General features: G+C 40.6%; 1 protein-coding gene across 24 annotated transcripts in view; it reads left to right on the forward strand.

The window, feature by feature from the left end:
• The window catches only part of Blos2 (biogenesis of lysosome-related organelles complex 1 subunit 2), a 112,372-nt gene that overhangs the window by 60,799 nt on the left and 33,007 nt on the right, over positions 1-18,566 (forward strand). Inside the window, exon 2 of one of the 24 annotated variants that reach the window (XM_076135400.1) lies at positions 2,009-2,135. The exons of 11 other annotated variants lie outside the window; for them this stretch is intronic. In XM_076135400.1, the coding sequence (XP_075991515.1) occupies positions 2,102-2,135 (34 nt within the window). In that variant the 5' untranslated portion in view covers positions 2,009-2,101. 12 more of the 24 variants (XM_076135397.1, XM_076135410.1, XM_076135417.1 and 9 more) reach the window with 12 other exon arrangements.

Raw genomic sequence — 18,566 nt, forward strand, 5'->3', positions numbered from 1 at the left:
GGGTCCGCGACTGCCGCACGTCAGTGCCTGCAAAACCTAGGAGCACATTGCACGCATCCTAGGTTTTGCAGGGCATATCCCTAAATACCTGTCAATGGACTTAGTCCACCTTCCCTATACGGGAAGCGCGTGTTAGTATCTTTGATACTATACGTTAGTGGATGCAATTTAGAATGATTCTACTTTAAATATGTATCGATATTTCTAGCACTTGCAATCAAAACACTTAATGTTAATTGAAGACATTAATAAATTTATTTTGTAGTACAATTCTTACTTATTGAGATTATCATAACTTACATTGCATTAGGCCTATGACTAAAATATAATATGGACAATATTTTTAACAATCAAGCTAGATTAGGAATAGTGGAAAAATAATAGGTTAAGGGCGACTTATAATTTAATTACAAAAAATGTTAGCCAAAGAAGAACAGTTCTATCAGATACTTTGTGGTTCTCATCCTTCTATCATGGATGGGTGGTTGGTACTATCACTAAATTCTGTTGGTAATTAATAGACCTTTTATTGAGAAACTTCTTTGCATTGGGCCTAAAATTGCCCTGTAAAGCACGGAGACGCTGAATTCTTTAACTGATTTACTTGATATTTACTGGGTGAGAGATTAGAAAGAGGACAGGTTTTTTTGCAAACTCAGGCAGATGATAGTATTTTTTTTAATTTAAATAATTAAAATATAATAATTAATTAAATAATTTCAATTGCCAAAACCTCTTTTGTTAGTATCAAAATCATTGAAAATGTCAGAATTTGTTTATTATTTTTTTTATTAGGACACGCTTCAAGATCAGAACTGTCACGTAACTTCACATCATTCGTGGACGACGATCACCGACGGCATTCTTAGCGCTTTTTCGGATAAAATCGTTTACAAACGACTCTATCCGAAATTGCGTTCGGTATGCATTACATCATGAAATCATGGAAGATCATCTGAATTGAGGTTGAAGAGAGAAATCGAACTTGAAAATATTGTACCTATTACTACCATGTACGTAATGTGTGAGATGCTCAGATCTCTTCGTATTATTCGACGTGAATTCGGATTATGCTTTTGTAGGATCATTTCAAATTGGACCATGAACTCTAAAAATATATTTTAGTGGACAAAATTATGTATAAAAAAAAATACAGTAACTTTTTTATGAAACCCCAATGGCATCAATAATCGAATTTTCATATCGAAAACCTTTTAATTTGATGTGTTACTCGCGCTTATGAAAAGAACTAAGCTTAGAGCCTAAAATACTTGAGTTTATTTTTCTTTTCTTTTATTTAAATTCTCAATTTTAACGCTGCTATTCAGCTGTTAGTGCTGTTACTAATTTGGCGTGGCTTATTACGCATAATATCGATGCAGCGTAGAATAGTATGGGAAGAACTTTTGACAATTATTGTTACATAACAAGGGCTATATTCATAATCTCATATTAGTCATAATACATTTGTCTCGTTAAAACATGTTTTATGTTATGTTTGAAAGAAAGAAACTTTTTTTTATTAATTGTCAATAACGTTATTTTATTATATTATTCTTGTTGAAATAACATGCCCTGAGAAATGCAATGTGAACATGAATTTAAACAAAAATGTAAATCAAAAGAGGATTTGGCAAAAAGAAAATAACAACAAAATCTGATTCATAAGATTAAAATACTACGTACCTGTTAATTAATTTTTATATGGCTTTGCAATACTACCACCTGGCAAAAAAAGTCAAACTAAAGTATACATGTCTCGTGACCTTATCATGTGTCTTCAAGGCGCAGGCGTAATGCGCAAAGCGGGTGCTAGAAATCGATACGATAGGGGTTCTCGGAGTTCTGAGTCAGACCAAGTATGCGTCAGTATCTAGTTAGTATTGCGGCGACACTATAGCTTTTCATTCTATTCTACAAAAGAGTCTTTACATTAATCCTTTATTCGGGACATAGGACGAGTTTTATTTATGGATCTGCAGTGACAAAAATTATTTCTTCATTATAGAGATATAGTGTGAGCAATATAGTGATAGTTCAAATTGGCTAGTTTGTGTTAGAGTGAGGTGTTTTTTTTGTATGTGAGCTGAAGTCCAGTTGAATGGAGTGCGTGCAGTTGTCGGAGCAAGGGGAAGGTGCGTACCTAATAGATCTGAGATTTTCATCATGATGCGCATTATTCTATTGCGACAGATGCCTTAGCGTTCTTTGTTGCTTTATCGAATGTTCTCGAAATCCTTTCGATAGTGAAGGATACAAAGAAATATTGCACAAGAAATATTTTTCAAAATTTCAATTTAGCTAAAGAAAAATATAATAAAACCATAAAAATATTCTTGTCATTAATGTTTTTTTTTATGATTGGTTTTTATTTTATAATTGGCATATACATTTTTTTTATCGTATGAGAAAATCCGAAACTGTAGATGTGACCATACTGAAAGCGAATTAAAGCTTTATACAATTTGGTTCTATGAGAGATAATATCGTTTGTATTTATATTGTCATCGTTTAATGTCAATAAAAATGTCATTGATTTTAATACGCTTACAATTTTTTTTCGTATCTTTAAAAGATACCGGAGCAAACCTATTGTTTGCCAAAAATTGGTAATTCTTCTAAGAATAATCTCTGTAAAAAACGACACGGGCCGGTTTTCGTGAAACATTATGTGTTAAAATAGATTCGGATTTTTCCATACTATGTTATTAATTTGTTTAAGTATATTCCTTTGTTTCCTTGTCTAAAGTTCCATACTGATCTTCTTATAAAGAACGATATCAGTAATCAGAACATGAGCTGTGTGGCTGTGCGTAGGACTTTTTGTGTATTTTATTATTACGTATATTTATTGCTGTAAAATATGTTTCTCTTAATTTATGTTAATTTGTATTCCGTATAAGTATAAAAATATCCTGGGGTTAGCGAATCGTAGACGACAGTCGTTTCTCTTTGAAAAATCTATCTGCAGATAGACCTATCATAGATAGCTCTAAATAACATTTTCGGAAAAATATAAATGTAATCTTTTATTAATTAATAGATAAAATAATGGGGCAGCCCTTTTCCGTTTCGGAAGATGAACGTAGACATCTTGCGGCGATCTTAGGCTATTAGCATCGCGTAGGAAGTAGGAGATGCGCCTTCGGTCGCGCTGCGCCGATGCGCACAGGGTGCAGTCGATCAATACAGGTCTGGACCTAGACGACCTGAGTGCGGGCGGTTAGTTCATCATTACTTGCGGACTGCGGCGGTACTTAGATCGGTCAAAAGCAGTCCTTCAATATGAAGTTTACTTGGGCGGTGCATTTATTTTGGCGATTGCCCATGAATTGTTCGCTGATGTTAGATATTCTCGGTATATATCCCGCGGAAGTAATTACTGCTTCTTTTGTCTTTGAGTTAGAAATAAATCTTAGAAATTTATTGAGGAACATTTGACTATTTAACTATTTTTTAAAGTGTCGAGAGTGAACCTTTCGGATTTAAACTTGTAAAATGTGTGTGATTGAACAAAGATATATCTGTGAATGTGAGCGGTGGTTGACGCTGTGCTGTCCGGGTGAGAATAGTCCGTGGAAGAAGTCGATGCTATTAGGTAATGTCTTTGCTTTGGATATGATTATGTTGAAAATTATTACATGGCACTTTCTTGTCACAGTCCTTCTATATCAATAACTTATGTACTTATATTGTATTGAATTCCATGTGGATATTTATTTCCACGTATATTTCATGTAGACTCAGGCCGCCATGTCGAGGATAGTTGACCGGTAGTAGGGGATGCATCTCCGTATGCGCCGCGGTGATGCGCGTAGTGCAGTCGATCAATGCAGGTCTCTAGCTAGACGCCCTGGGCGCGGCACGTTAGTACATCTCTAATCGCGGGCGGTGTCGGTTCACAGCGCGCTGTCGCTACCGATATTATACATTGATAGTACTTTTTGACTTACATCCGTGAAAGACAATAACTAGTTTGTGATTTGAGTGAGTTAATAGTGTCATCTTATTAAAATGTGAGTATAAATTACTTTTCTTGGTTATTCTAATATGCCAGTTTAATGTTGTGTGACAGTAGGGTTGATGTGGATGGATGTTAATTGAATGATTACGAAAAACATCTCAGACATAGGTACATTGTTTTGGTTTAGCTTACGGTACAATCTATCAACGGGCACGTTTTGTGCTAGGACTTCATAGGCTTCAGTTAGTCTATCTGTGGGATGGGTTACATTTGATGACGCAGCTGCAGTGCGCATCTGCAATCTAATCGATATCGCATCGAGATGAGATTACGGAGCATGTCCGATCATGTCCGGCTAGTGCGTAGGTGTAGCGCGCGGCGCGGCGCGGCGCGAATGAAATTGTTATACAATAATAGTTTTAAATGTCGTGATTAGACGGTTGTATCTTCAAGTCGCGGCTTTATAAAGTCGTAGTTACAACCTCAGTTAAATATTTTTTGAAGGGAAGTCGCCATGTTTATAAATCTCTTATAGTAACGCGCTATCGAGGATAGTTAGCCGGTAGTAGGGGATGCATCTCCGTATGCGCCGCGGCGATGCGCGTAGTGCAGTCGATCAATGCAGGTCTCTAGCTAGACGACCTGGGCGCGGCACGTTAGTACATCACTACTCGCGGGCGGTGTCGGTTCATAGCGCGTTTGACGCAGGAAGTCAATATGATATTTAAATGGGAAATGTACTTGTTTATGAGACTACCCAAAACTTGTTCGCTGATGTTGGATATGTTCGATCTATATCCCGCAGAGACAATTACCGCTTCGTTCGAGTTAGAGTTAGAAATAAACCTTAAAAATTTATTCCGTAGAAACAGGCAGTGATTACTTATTAGTGAAAAGGAAGTGAATTCTCGGACATAAGCTAGTTGTGAACGATTTGCGATTGAACTAAGACTTGTTAGTGAAAGTGAGGGGTGGATGCGAGTGGTGACATTGTGCTGTCCAGTGACGATACTCAGTAGAAGACGACGATTTCTCTAGGTAATGCTTAATACTAGTTATCGTCTTTTTCGTATGATGGCCCATTGAGATTTGTCTGAAAAACTGTCCGTGGTGTCAGCTACTTGTATAAATCGTAGGAAAGATTTCGACATCCGCGATATAACCTTAATGATATAGTTATCACTTGTATGAATGACAATAAAAGGAATTTGAATAGAATTCCTTCTATAAATTGTGGCGATTAATATATCAAATTGTTGAATTTTATTTTTCTTGATAGTCTTGCAAACCAATTGTTGAGTTTTGAAATATCGCGCTGAATCAATAACTGAACTTAAAATACTAATATGCGTGTCTATAATCATATCAAATTGTTCATGCACTGTGTGTGGGCCTTATACTACGACTACGCGAAGTGCTTAGCAAAATGAGTACTTACATTAATTAATTGTGGGATTAATGTCGTATAGTAATCACGCCGCCCTGTCGAGGATAGTTAGCCGGTAGTAGGGGATGCATCTGCGTATGCGCCGCGGCGATGCGCGTAGTGCAGTCGATCAATATAGGGCTCTAGCTAGACGCCCTGGGCGCGGCACGTTAGTACATCACTACTCGCGGCCTGAGTCGGTCTATAGCGCGCTGTCGCCACCGATATTAATAATTCAAAGTACTTTTTGACTTACATCCGCGAAAGACAATAACTAGTTTGTGATTTAAGTGTGTTTATAGTGTCATCTTATTAATATGTGAGTACAAGCTTTTCTCCTTATTCAAATACTTCCGATTTATGTTGTGTGACAGTGAGATCAATGTGGATGAATGCTGATTGATGGTTGAATGATTGGTGGTTGAAGCCGGAGAACGTCTTAAACATAGGTACATTATTTTGGATTTGCTTACGGCACAATCTATCAACGGGCACTTTTTCTGCTAGGACTTCATAGGCGTCAGTTAGTATACTTATCTGTGTTAAGAATCTGTGGGATGGGTTGCATTTGATGACGCAACTGCATTGCGCATCTGCAATCTAATCGATATCGCATCGAGATGAGAGTATGGAGCATGTCCGGTCATGTCCGGCTAGTGCGTAGGTGTAGCGCGCGGCGAGGCGCGGAGCGGATGGAATTGTAATATAATAATAGTTTGAAATGTCGTGAATAGACGGCTGAATCTTCAAGTCGCGGCTTTATTAAGTATAGTAGTTACAACCTCAGTTAAATATTTTTTGTAGGGAGGTCGCCATTTCGATAAGTCTGTAGTATCGCGCCACCCTATCGAGGATAGTTGACCGGTAGTAGGGGATGCATCTCCGTATGCGCCGCGGTGATGCGCGGAGTGCAGTCGATCAATGCAGGTCTCTAGTTAGACGCCCTGGGCGCGGCACGTTAGTACATCATTACTCGCGGGCTGAGTCGGTTCATAGCGCGCTGTCACTACCGATATTATTAACTGATAGTATATTTTAACTTACATCCGCGAAAGACAATGACAAGTTTGTGATTTTAGAGGGTTTCTTGTGTCGTCTTATTAATATGTAAGTATTAGTTTAAGTTTTTCAAATTCATTCGTCTGATGATGTGTGACAGTGTGATGTATGTTGAAGGATGTCAGATGAAAGATTGGTGATGGCTGATCTGGCTGTGAAACTTTTTTCTTACATTATTAATTTATGGTCTATCCTTGGGCGTGATTTTTGCTAGAATTTTATAGGCCTGAATTAGTATCGCTATATCCAGAATTAGTGGGGTGGGTTGCAACTGATCGCGCAGCTGCATTGCGCATCTGCAATCAAATCGATATCGCATCGAGATGAAAGTACCGAGCATGTCCGGCAATGTCGGTGGAGTCTGCAGGTGTAGTGCGTGACGGGCGCGGAGTGCCTTTTAACATAATAGTTTAGAATGTCATAAATAGACGAAAGAGTTGTCTCTACCAGGCGTAGTTTTAAATCGTTTTAGTTAAAGACTTCGCTTTATCATTTCTTGAAGGGAGATAGCCATTGTGATATATCAATTGTGATATCGCGCTACCCTGTCGAGAATAGTTGACCGGTAGTAGGGGATGCGGTCCGGATGCAGTGCGCCGATGCGCGGAGTGCATTCGATCAATACAGATCTGGAACTAGACGACCTGGGCGCGGCGCGTTAGTACGTCGTTACTCGCGAACCGAGTCGGATCATAGATAGTTTAACGCAATTATTAAATATGAGATTAAAATGGGAAATGCACTTGCATTTGATATTACCGGTGAATTGTTCGTTTCTTTTAGATATTCTCGGATTTTTTCCCGCGGAGATAATTACTGCCTCATTCGTGTTTGAGTTAGAAATAAACTTTCCAAGATTATTTAGAAACTTTTTATCGTGATTCTTTATTTTTCGAGTAAGAAGTGAGCCTTCGGGACTTTTATTGCTGTGATTGAACTTAGACTTAATAGTGAGTGTGAGTGGTGATTGAAAGTAGGAACGTACATAGTGGTGATTGATGAAAATAGTCAATAGAAGAAGACGACGTATTTGGTAATGCTTGGTACGTACCTAATATTCGTAGCATACTTCCGTTATTGTCTTTCACGTTTGGTACTTAGTCGAAGGAATAATATTTTGTCTGGAAACTTCAGGCTGTGCGCCATTTGCATGAGTTACGTCTCCGATTGCGCCTATGCTAACTTAGTGCAATATAAAAAGATTTTGAATCTTGCGATATCTATAGAAGCACTTTGTCTTGATCTGAGCGTTACTTCCGATAGAAATATTTGGCAGGCTGTATATTGAGTAGATATATATTTTCAGTGATCAGTAGCTAAATTACTGTTATTATGTTCGGAATCTTGTGCAGTAATTCGGTATTTGTCACCTTTTATCGCCATGTCGTTTAAAATAGACTGGTAGTTAGGGATGCGCAGAGTGCAATCGATCAATGCGCTGCGGCGATGCGCGGAGTGCAGTCGATTACTACAGGTCTCTGGCTAGACGTCCTGGGCGCGGCGCGTTGTTACATTGTTACTCGCGGGCTGAGTCGGTACATAGCGCGCTGTCAATACCGATGTTGTACATACTTACATATGTGAAAGAGTGTAGTTAGTTCTGAGTGTGCTAATAGAGTCGTGTTATTATTTTGTAAGTATGACTTAAAGTCTGTTTCGCATATACGGATACTTCAGTTTGGTTCTCGAGAGGCTATCTTAATTATTTGTGATTTTAGACATATACGAAAGATGGTTGTTGCTTACATTAGCGTCGAATTTTAAGTATTAATTAACACTAGGCGAGTTAGGTGCTAGAGGTCCATAGTCATTGTCTGAGGCGGTTTCGTGTTTAGTTGGGACATTTTGTGAATATCATTATAGAGTCGCGTCCTGTGTATAGGCAGAATCGGTGTAATGAGCTACACTTATATACGCACCTACAGTAGATAGAAACAGAATGTGTTATAAACGTCTTGGCTCTAATCATAAATCAATAAAGCTCTCTTAAAATTGGATAGGATAAATGTAGATACAATTTTCGCTCAGATATATTGCATTTGGCGACGCACCTGCACTGCGCATCTGCTATCAAATCGATATCGCATCGAGATGAGAGTACGAAGCATGTCCGGTCATGTCCGGCTATAGTGCGTAGATGTAGCGCGCGGCGCCACGCGGAACGGGTAGTCTTGCAACATTTCCTAGTTCGCCATGTGATTTTATGTTATAGACGAAATCTTAGTTTTATAACGGCTTTCTCCAGATATAGGTTCATAAATCACACTAAAAATAGGATACTTATTCCGATATATTTCATGTAGAATCGCACCGCCCTGTCGAGGATAGTTGACCGGTAGTAGGGGATGCATTTTCCGTATGCGCCGCGGCGATGCGCGTAGTGCAGTCGATCAATGCAGGTCTCTAGCTAGACGTCCTGGGCGCGGCACGTTAGTACATCTCTACCCGCGGGCTGAGTCGGTTCATAGCACGCGCTCATTACGATATTAATGATTGATAGTTCTTTCTTACTTACTACATCCGCAAAGAACAATAAGTTAGTGTCTGAGTGATCCACGCGCGAGTTCATTGTGTCGTGTTCTTATTTTGTAAGTAAGTCTTGAAGACTATATGGCTTATTTAAATACTTTTGTTGTACATTTTTTTAACGATTGATGACGGTAGGCTTGGGCAGAAACTTTTTTCGCATACATTTATCCGTTGTAGTAACGCGCCGCCATGTCGAGGATAGTTGACCGGTAGTAGGGGATGCATCTCCGTATGCGCCGCGGCGATGCGCGTAGTGCAGTCGATCAATGCAGGTCTCTAGCTAGACGCCCTGGGCGCGGCACGTTAGTACATCATTACTCGCGGCCTGAGGCGGTTCATAGCGCGCTGTCGCTACCGGTATTCATAATTTGATAGTTCTTTCTCACTTACATCCGCGAAGGACAGTAAGCCAGTGTCTGAGTGATCTAAGTGCGAGTTCATTGTGTCGAGTTATTACATATTTTGTGAGTATTTCTCAATGTTTTGGTATCTCATTAGAATATATTTGTTTCAAATTAGTTAAAGAATTGATAATGGTAGACTTCGGCGAAAACATCCCTCGCATTTATTTTTGGCTTTATTCTTCATGTGGGTACAATACGTCGCTGGGCAGCTCTTATACTCGATATTCATCGTGATAGACGGTTCTTTGTCGTCAGATAGTAACGCGTCGTTAAAGATGGAGTCGGTGGGATGGGTTGCATTTGATGACGCACCTGCACTGCGCATCTGCAATTAAATCGATATCGCGTCGAGATGAGAGTACAGAGCATGTTCGGTCATGTCCGTCTAGTGCGTAGGTGAAGTGCGCAGCGGGTTCAGACCAGGTTGTCTTGCAACATTTCCTAGTTGGCCATGTGATTTTATGTTATGTATAGAAATAATTTTTGTGTTAAAACGGATTTGTCCAAATAATGAGTCCATAAATCACTCTTCAAATAGGGTAGTAATTCCGATATATTTCATGTAAAATCGAGCCACCATGTCGAGGATAGTTAGCCGGTAGTAGGGGATGCATCTCCGTATGCGCCGCGGCGATGCGCGTAGTGCAGTCGATCAATATAGGGCTCTACCTAGGCGACCTGGGCGCGGCACGTTAGTACATCACTACTCGCGGCCTGGGTCGGTTCATAGCGCGCTGTCGCTACCGGTATTCATAATTTGATAGTTCTTTCTCACTTACATCCGCGAAGGACAGTAAGCCAGTGTCTGAGTGATCTAAGTGCGAATTCATTGTGTCGAGTTTTTATATTGTAAGTGTGTCTTGTAGATTTAATAGCTTATTTACATATTTTTGGTTTACATTGGTTGATGGATTGATGGGAACAATTCATTCTTGAGCAGCTTTTGTGCTAGATATTCAGAGCTATCGTCTTAGGCGGTTTTTAGTGGTCAGATACTATTGAAGCAGTGGCATTGGTGTAATCAAAATACGCAGCTGCATTGCGCATCTGCAACCAAATCGATATCGCATCGAGATGAGAGCACGGAGCATGTTCGGTCATGTCCGTCTAGAGCGCAGATACAAAGGTGTAGTGCGCGACGCCATTAGGCAGCCTTGGTCTTGCAATATTTCCTAGTTTGTGCCGTGATTTTTATGCGTGCGTAGACAGAATAAGAATTTGTTTGAAACGGCTTAGTTCATATTATGAATTAATACAGCACTCTTGAAACCGTATAGAAGTTTTAATATTCTTCGTATAGAATCGCGCCGCCATGTCGAGGATAGTTAGTCGGTAGTAGGGGATGCACTTCCGTATGCGCCGCGGCGATGCGCGTAGTGCAGTCGATCAATGCAGGTCTCTAGCTAGACGCCCTGGGCGCGGCACGTTAGTACATCACTACTCGCGGGCTGAGTCGGTTCATAGCGCGCTGTCGCTACCGGTATTCATAATTTGATAGTTCTTTCTTACTTACATCCGCGAAGGACAGCAAGCCAGTGTCTGAGTGATCTAAGTGCGAGTTCATTGTGTCGAGTTTTTATTTTGTAAGTATTTTTGCAAGTACATTTGTAGGCTCAACTCTTTGTATGGGTACAATTCATCCTTGGGCTGCTTTTGTGCTAGATATTTACAGCTATCGTCTTAGGCGGCTTTTAGTGGTCAGATATTATCGAAGCAGTGGCATTGGTGTAATTAAAATACGCAGCTGCATTGCGCATCTGCAACCAAATCGATATCGCATCGAGATGAGGGCACGGAGCATGTTCGGTCATGTCCGTCTAGAGCGTAGGTACAGAGGTGTAGTGCGCGACGCCATTAGGCAGCCTTGGTCTTGCAACATTTCCTAGTTCGTTGCGTGATTTTTATGTTGTAGATGGAAGAAGAATTGGTTTGAAACAGCTTGGTTCAAATCATGAATTAATAGAGCACTCTTGAAATCGTATAGAAGGTTTAATATTCTGCCTATAGTATCGTGCTGCCATTTCGAGGATAGTTAGCCGGTAGTAGGGGATATGTCCCGGGTGCATTGCGCCGATGCGCGGAGTGCAGTCGATCAATACAGGTCTCTACCTAGACGTCCTGGGCGCGGCACATTAGTACATCATTACTCGCGGGCTGAGTCGGTTCATAGCGCGCTGTCGCTACCGGTATTCATAATTTGATAGTTCTTTCTCACTTACATTCGCGAAGGACAGCAAGCCAGTGTCTGAGTGATCTAAGTGCGAGTTCATTGTGTCGAGTTATTGTTTTGTAAGTATTTCTCAATGTTTTGGTATCTCATTAGAATACTTTCGTTTCACATTAGTTAAAGTATTGATGATGGTAGACTTAGACGAAAACATCCCTCGCATATATTTTTGGCTTTATTCTTCATGTGGGTACAATACGTCGCTGGGCAGCTCTTATACTCGATATTCATCGTGATAGACGGTTCTTTGTCGTCAGATGGTAACGCGTCGTTAGGGATGGAATCAGTGCGATGGGTTGCATTTGATGACGCACCTGCATTGCGCATCTGCAATCAAATCGATATCGCATCGAGATGAGAGCACGGAGCATGTTCGATCATGTCCGTCTAGAGCGTAGATACAGAGGTGTAGTGCGCGACGCCATTAGGCAGCGTCTGTCTTGCAACATTTCCTAGTTTGTTCCGTGATTTTTATGTTGTGGATGGAAGAAGAATTTGTTTGAAACGGCTTGGTTCAAATCATGAATTAATACAGCACTCTTGAAACTGTACAGAAGGTTTAGTATTCTGCCTATAGTATCGTGCCGCCATGTCGAGGATAGTTAGCCGGTAGTAGGGGATATGTCCCGGGTGCCTTGCGCCGATGCGCGTAGTGCAATCGATCAATGCAGGTCTCTAGCTAGACGCCCTGGGCGCGGCACGTTAGTACATCACTACTCGCGGGCTGAGGCGGTTCATAGCGCGCTGTCGCTACTGATATTAATAATTTGATAGTTCTTTCTCACTTACATCCGCGAAGGACAGTAAGCCAGTGTCTGAGTGATCTAAGTGCGAGTTCATTGTGTCGAGTTTTTATTTTGTAAGTATTTTTGCAAGTACATTTGTAGGCTCAACTCTTTGTATGGGTACAATTTATCTTTGGACAGCTTTTGTGCTGGATAGTCAGAGCTACCGTCTTAGGCGGCTTTTAGTGGTCAGATACTATCGAAGCAGTATCATTGGTGTAATTGAAATACGCAACTGCATTGCGCATCTGCAACCAAATCGATATCGCATCGAGATGAGAGCACGGACCATGTCCGGTCATGTCCGTCTAGAGCGTAGATACAGAGGTGTAGTGCGCGACGCCATCAGGCAGCCTTGGTCTTGCAACATTGCATAGTTTGTTTCGTGATTTTTATGTTGTAGATGGAAGAAGAATTGATTTGAAACAGCTTGGTTCAAATCAAGAATTAATACAGCACTCTTGAAACTGTATAAAAGTTTTAATATTCTTCGTATAGAATCGCGCCGCCATGTCGAGGATAGTTAGCCGGTAGTAGGGGATGCATCTCCGTATGCGCCGCGGCGATGCGCGTAGTGCAGTCGATCGATGCAGGTCACTAGCTAGACGCCCTGGGCGCGGCACGTTAGTACATCATTACTCGCGGGCTGAGTCGGTTTATAGCGGGCTATCGCTTCCGGTATAATAAAATACTTAAATCTGTTACAGTAAGCTAGTGTCTTAGTGATCTAAGTGCGAGTTCATTGTGTCGAGTTAATATCTTGTAAGTATGTCTCGAAGATTTTCTACCATTTTCGATCTGTCTTTTCTACATTTGCGTGATAATGGCAATATGCAAAAAGGTGTCAGTTGAAGGATCGTTTTGGTTCGAATATTAATAGAAATTAGGTACGTAATTTTACTTATCCGTCTTACACCAGGCACCTGCCAAGGGATATGGGCATTCATTTTTATTTCGTTTACTTCGACCGTTCGATGCCTATCGTGATTTGATGTTGTGTAGTTATAATTATTTTTGTGATTGGTTCTATTTGATGACGCACCTGCATTGCGCATCTGCAATCTAATCGATATCGCATCGAGATGAGAGTACGGAGCATGTCCGGTCATGTCTGGCTAGTGCGTATATGTTGTGCGCGGCGGGGCCCGGCGTAACGTAATATAATAATATGTCGTTGTCGATGTTTTATACGGCTATGTTAAAATAGTGAGATATTTCATATTTTCTGAAAAATATAACCGTTTTGAAATACTTCGGGTAGAATCACGCCGCCATGTCGAGAATAGTTGACCGGTAGTAGGGGACGTGTCCCGGATGCATTGTGCCGATGCGCGGAGTGCAGTCGATCAATATAGGGCTTCTACCTAGACGCCCTGGGCGCGGCACGTTAGTACATCACTACTCGCGGGCTGAGTCGGTTCATAGCGCGCTGTCGCTACCGATATTGATAATTTGATAGTTCTTTCTCACTTACATCCGCGAAGGACAGTAAGCCAGTGTCTGAGTGATCTAAGTGCAAGTTCATTGTGTCGAGTTATTATTTTGTAAGTATTTTTGCAAGTACATTTGTAGGCTCAACTCTTTGTATGGGTACAATTCATCTTTGGACAGCTTTTGTGCTAGATATTCAGAGCTATCGTCTTAGGTGGCTTTTAGTGGTCAGATACTATCGAAGCAGTAGCATTGGTGTAATTGAAATACGCAACTGCATTGCGCATCTGCAACCAAATCGATATCGCATCGAGATGAGGGCACGGAGCATGTCCGGTCATGTCCGTCTAGAGCGTAGAAACAGAGGTGTAGTGCGCGACGCCATTAGGCAGCCTTGGTCTTGCAAAATTGCATAGTTTGTTTCGTGATTTTTATGTTGTAGATGGAAGAAGAATTGGTTTGAAACAGCTTGGTTCAAATCAAGAATTAATACAGCACTCTTGAAACTGCATAGAAGTTTTAATATTCTTCGTACAGAATCGCGCCGCCATGTCGAGGATAGTTGACCGGTAGTAGGGGATACATCTCCGTATGCGCCGCGGCGATGCGCGTAGTGCAGTCGATCGATGCAGGTCACTAGCTAGACGCCCTGGGCGCGGCACGTTAGTACATCACTACTCGCGGCCTGAGCCAGTTCATAGCGCGCTGTCGCTACTGATATTAATAATTTGATAGTTCTTTCTTACTTACATCCGCGAAGGACAGCAAGCCAGTGTCTGAGTGATCTAAGTGCGAGTTCATTGTGTCGAGTTATTGTTTTGTAAGTATTTCTCAATGTTTTGGTATCTCATTAGAATACTTTCGTTTCACATTAGTTAAAGTATTGATGATGGTAGACTTAGACGAAAACATCCCTCGCATTTATTTTTGGCTTTATTCTTCATGTGGGTACAATACGTCGCTGGGCAGCTCTTATACTCGATATTCATCGTGATAGACGGTTCTTTGTCGTCAGATAGTAACGTGTTGTTAAAGATGGAGTCGGTGGGATGGGTTGCATTTGATGACGCACCTGCATTGCGCATCTGCAATTAAATCGATATCGCGTCGAGATGAGAGTACGGAGCATGTTCGGTCATGTCCGGCTAGTGCGTAGGTGTAGTGCGCTGTAGGGCTCAGCGTCGCGTGGAGTGTCTTTTAATCTTAGAGTTCCCGGCAAGTTTTGATATGTTTAGTTGATGTTGTTAACTGCATAAATAATGGGTCAGAAAATATCTTCTGGAAGAGGTAGGAAAATATTTCCTTTTCAATCGGACCGCTATGCCGAGGATAGTTAACCGGTGCCGCGGTGGTAGGAGGTCGCGTCCCGGATGCATTGCGCCGATGCGCGGAGTGCAGTCGATCAATACAGGGTTCTAGCTAGGTGACCTGGGCGCGGCACGTTAGTACATCACTACTCACGGCCTATGTCGGTTCAAAGCGCGCTGTCACTACCGGTATAATAAATATATTGTTTTTTCTTACTTATGTTCGCGAAAGACTATAATCCAGTTTTTGGGTGATCTAAGTGTTATTTGATTGTTTCGTGTCATTATTTTGTAAGTATGTCTTGTATATTTGTTTGCTATTTGTTGAAGGAATATGCGAATGGCGTGTGTTGGTTATATAGTTAAAAAATGATATATGGGGTTTGCATTTTCGAATTGCTATTATTCAAATTTTGTGCTAGGAAATACTCTTTTTCAGTGTTATGGCCACATATTCGCTAGAGTTATAGGAGTTGGGATGGGGATTATTCCAGAGCGCATCTGCATTGCGCATCTGCATCCAATCGATATCGCATCGAGAGCAATGGGCTAGACCGCCCACCCGGCTTGCCTGTGTGGGAGGTTGGCAATGATTATGTTTTACCTTTTCATCTCTTGAGGGTAGGCAGAGACTATAGAATGCCACTTGCTATATTCTCTAAGATCTGTTTTTACTTATTTCGCATTCAAAAATAGTTTTATCCATACGGATTACAAGTTCTGTTTCATCTCTGACTTTTAAGACAGGCTTAGATGACTACTTTCGCCCAAAAATAATTGTAATTAATATGGAATTCATGATTTTTTACCTTAAGAAACCAGCACTAGTCATGCGAAATGTGACAGACATACAACAGAAGGTTTTCCTCGTATCCCTCTACACGTGTCAGGATACCATATACAGTAGCCATGGCAGCTCCCCATATTCATTAAATCTGGAGAAGTCTAAGTAAGCCGTTTACCTTGGAGTTATTATTTAGCCTCCCCGCGTGGTGTGAGGATCTTTACCGTTAGGTAGGTGGGTTGGTTCGCCCGTGTCCCTGGCAACTGGCTCCCCTCGCTATCGATTTGGCTCGTTTCACCTTGTACAAGGTCAAGGGGACTTAGCGCTTTTGTATTGAATGTTTGATGTTCCCAATGTTGAGAAGTTTCACGTGTAGGCTTATTAGAATCTTATATCGAATTTGCAATTCTAATTGGCTATTAAAAATGTAATGATTAGAATTTTCCTTGTATACAACATAGAGAGGAAAATCTTATCATATTTTCTGAATCTTCTCAGTTTCCTGTTTACTTGAGAAAGATACTCAGAATTTTTGACAAATAATTGTAGATAACGTTCGAGACCCTTTGTTCAACTGGAGATTAAATCAAGATATTCTCCAGTCTTACTAAACCATCTTCTCAGTATTATTTTAAAACCGCTTGTTCATCCTTTGGCTGCTAAATATTTTTCATTATGCACATGGACGCATATTATAAAGAGGCAAAACCCTAGTCTCCCTATTCAACGCAGCTATAGCATCTGTGTTTCTATAGATTTCCCTTTGAGGTATTATTAAAAAGTACCCCTCGCCTGTCTGGCTCCCCTGTAGGGTGAATCATGTTCTATAGAGTTCCTAGGTATACGAAATTAAATAAACGTTCCACCCTTCGCTCATGTTTGTGAGCAATCGGAATTGAATTCTCTGTCTTTTATACTGAAATTTTGTAGACAGCTTATTCTTAGTCCAAAGAAAACTTCTATTACTTCTTCTTAGAAAAATTCTTCAAAATTCCTTTTTAATGATTGAGGAATAGATACTCTTCCCCATAGACTTTTGTATCTGTAATATTAGGAAAGAAGACAGTAGTATTTTTCCGTAACTCATCTAATTCGGTGGAAAAATTAATCTGTATCTGTTTTATTACTCTGTGGAAATTCGTAAACAAAACCGTCGGACCCTCATGTTAATAATCTCAACCCTCATATGTACTATAGGCTACCTATGTAGCACTCATCCCTTTGAAAATTGGATAAAAGACTCGTTCCCCTTCGTGTTATTAGATCGGGCCCCTTTTTAGGGTGGATCTGTTGTTCTATAGGATACCTAAATCGACAGATGTCATAGCCACCCGCTCTCGCCCTCCTAAAATCGATACTGACTCCCGTTGCCGTGGGTGGAATAAGGTAGACTCCACACAAGGTATGACTGTCTTTTTAATATGAGTTTAGTGATGTTTTGTAATACAAACCTTTGTATTTTTCCTGGATATCATCCATGGGCAACCTTTAAGGAATGCGAAAAATTCTTGCGGTGTTTTTGTCACCTGCAAAAATAAGTGTTAAGTTAAGTAAACTTGTCATCCTTGGTAAGCCCCTACGGCAGGTTTCGGCTTTAGAAAACAAATTTCAATACACCTATTAATATAATACCTCGTTTCCTTTGAGACTGATGGGAGATCATGGTGACGACTTAACGGACATCTGAACTTTTGTTATCCTTTATGCTGTATCCTTGATCCTAACCCGTCTCTTGACCATCTGTGCTGTTGTATAAAACACATACTCGTTTTATTGCGCACAACTCGTATTGTTAGTGTAATCTGACTACATTTAGGGTGAATTTGTATGGACTATGTAGTAAATGAATCAATTTGTGGATAGCCTTGGACTTCTCCCCTCGGATTGATTTGCGCGCTTGTCGCAACGGTCAAAAGATTGCTAATATTACCCTGTCTTTAAAATGTCCGTTAAAATTACATGGTTGAAGCCATTGTTATATTTCAGCGACATGTGCAAATAATATAAACCTTGCAACATTGTTACATCCGCGAAATAAACTACTACGTAACGACGCGTCTATGACATAAAGGCACTTATTGAAAGGAAAATTACATTTGTATCACGGCACGTTTGGACATTGATATGTCGTTAGTCTCAGCGGAGTCACTCGCTTCAATTGTTGCAAATTATAGTTGTTCCTAGCATATAATAGGATGTGGTACGCGGTGCTGCATGCTAAATTGCAGTATTATGCTGTCACTGACAACTTAATTTAACTCTGTCCTGTTTGTGTCGCCCTCTTGTTAACAGGAAATATTTCCACTTTTTTACTTTAAAACGATCGGAAAATGTTAGTGTATAGGTATACATTTTATTCGTTTTATAATGTCGTAAATGGTCAGTAATTTCTGACGTTAAATTTTCTACCTCCTAAACCGATTCCGATATAATCTAGGAAAATGCTTAAATTGACCCTTGTGCACAATCAAAATTTTAGTTAAACGAATCCGAGTTCAAAGCTGCAAATCTTTATTGGTGCAGTCTGTTCCCATGGTCCGAACATGTAATTTAGTTTTTGCATAAAATTAATAGTAAATTAACCGCTTTTGTATGTACCTGGCCTTGGTAGGTAGTTGGGGAGAGGCGGCGACGCCAATACGCGGGGGGT

The sequence above is a fragment of the Anticarsia gemmatalis genome, chromosome Z, assembly GCF_050436995.1.
Source record: "Anticarsia gemmatalis isolate Benzon Research Colony breed Stoneville strain chromosome Z, ilAntGemm2 primary, whole genome shotgun sequence".
Taxonomy (NCBI): domain Eukaryota; kingdom Metazoa; phylum Arthropoda; class Insecta; order Lepidoptera; family Erebidae; genus Anticarsia; species Anticarsia gemmatalis.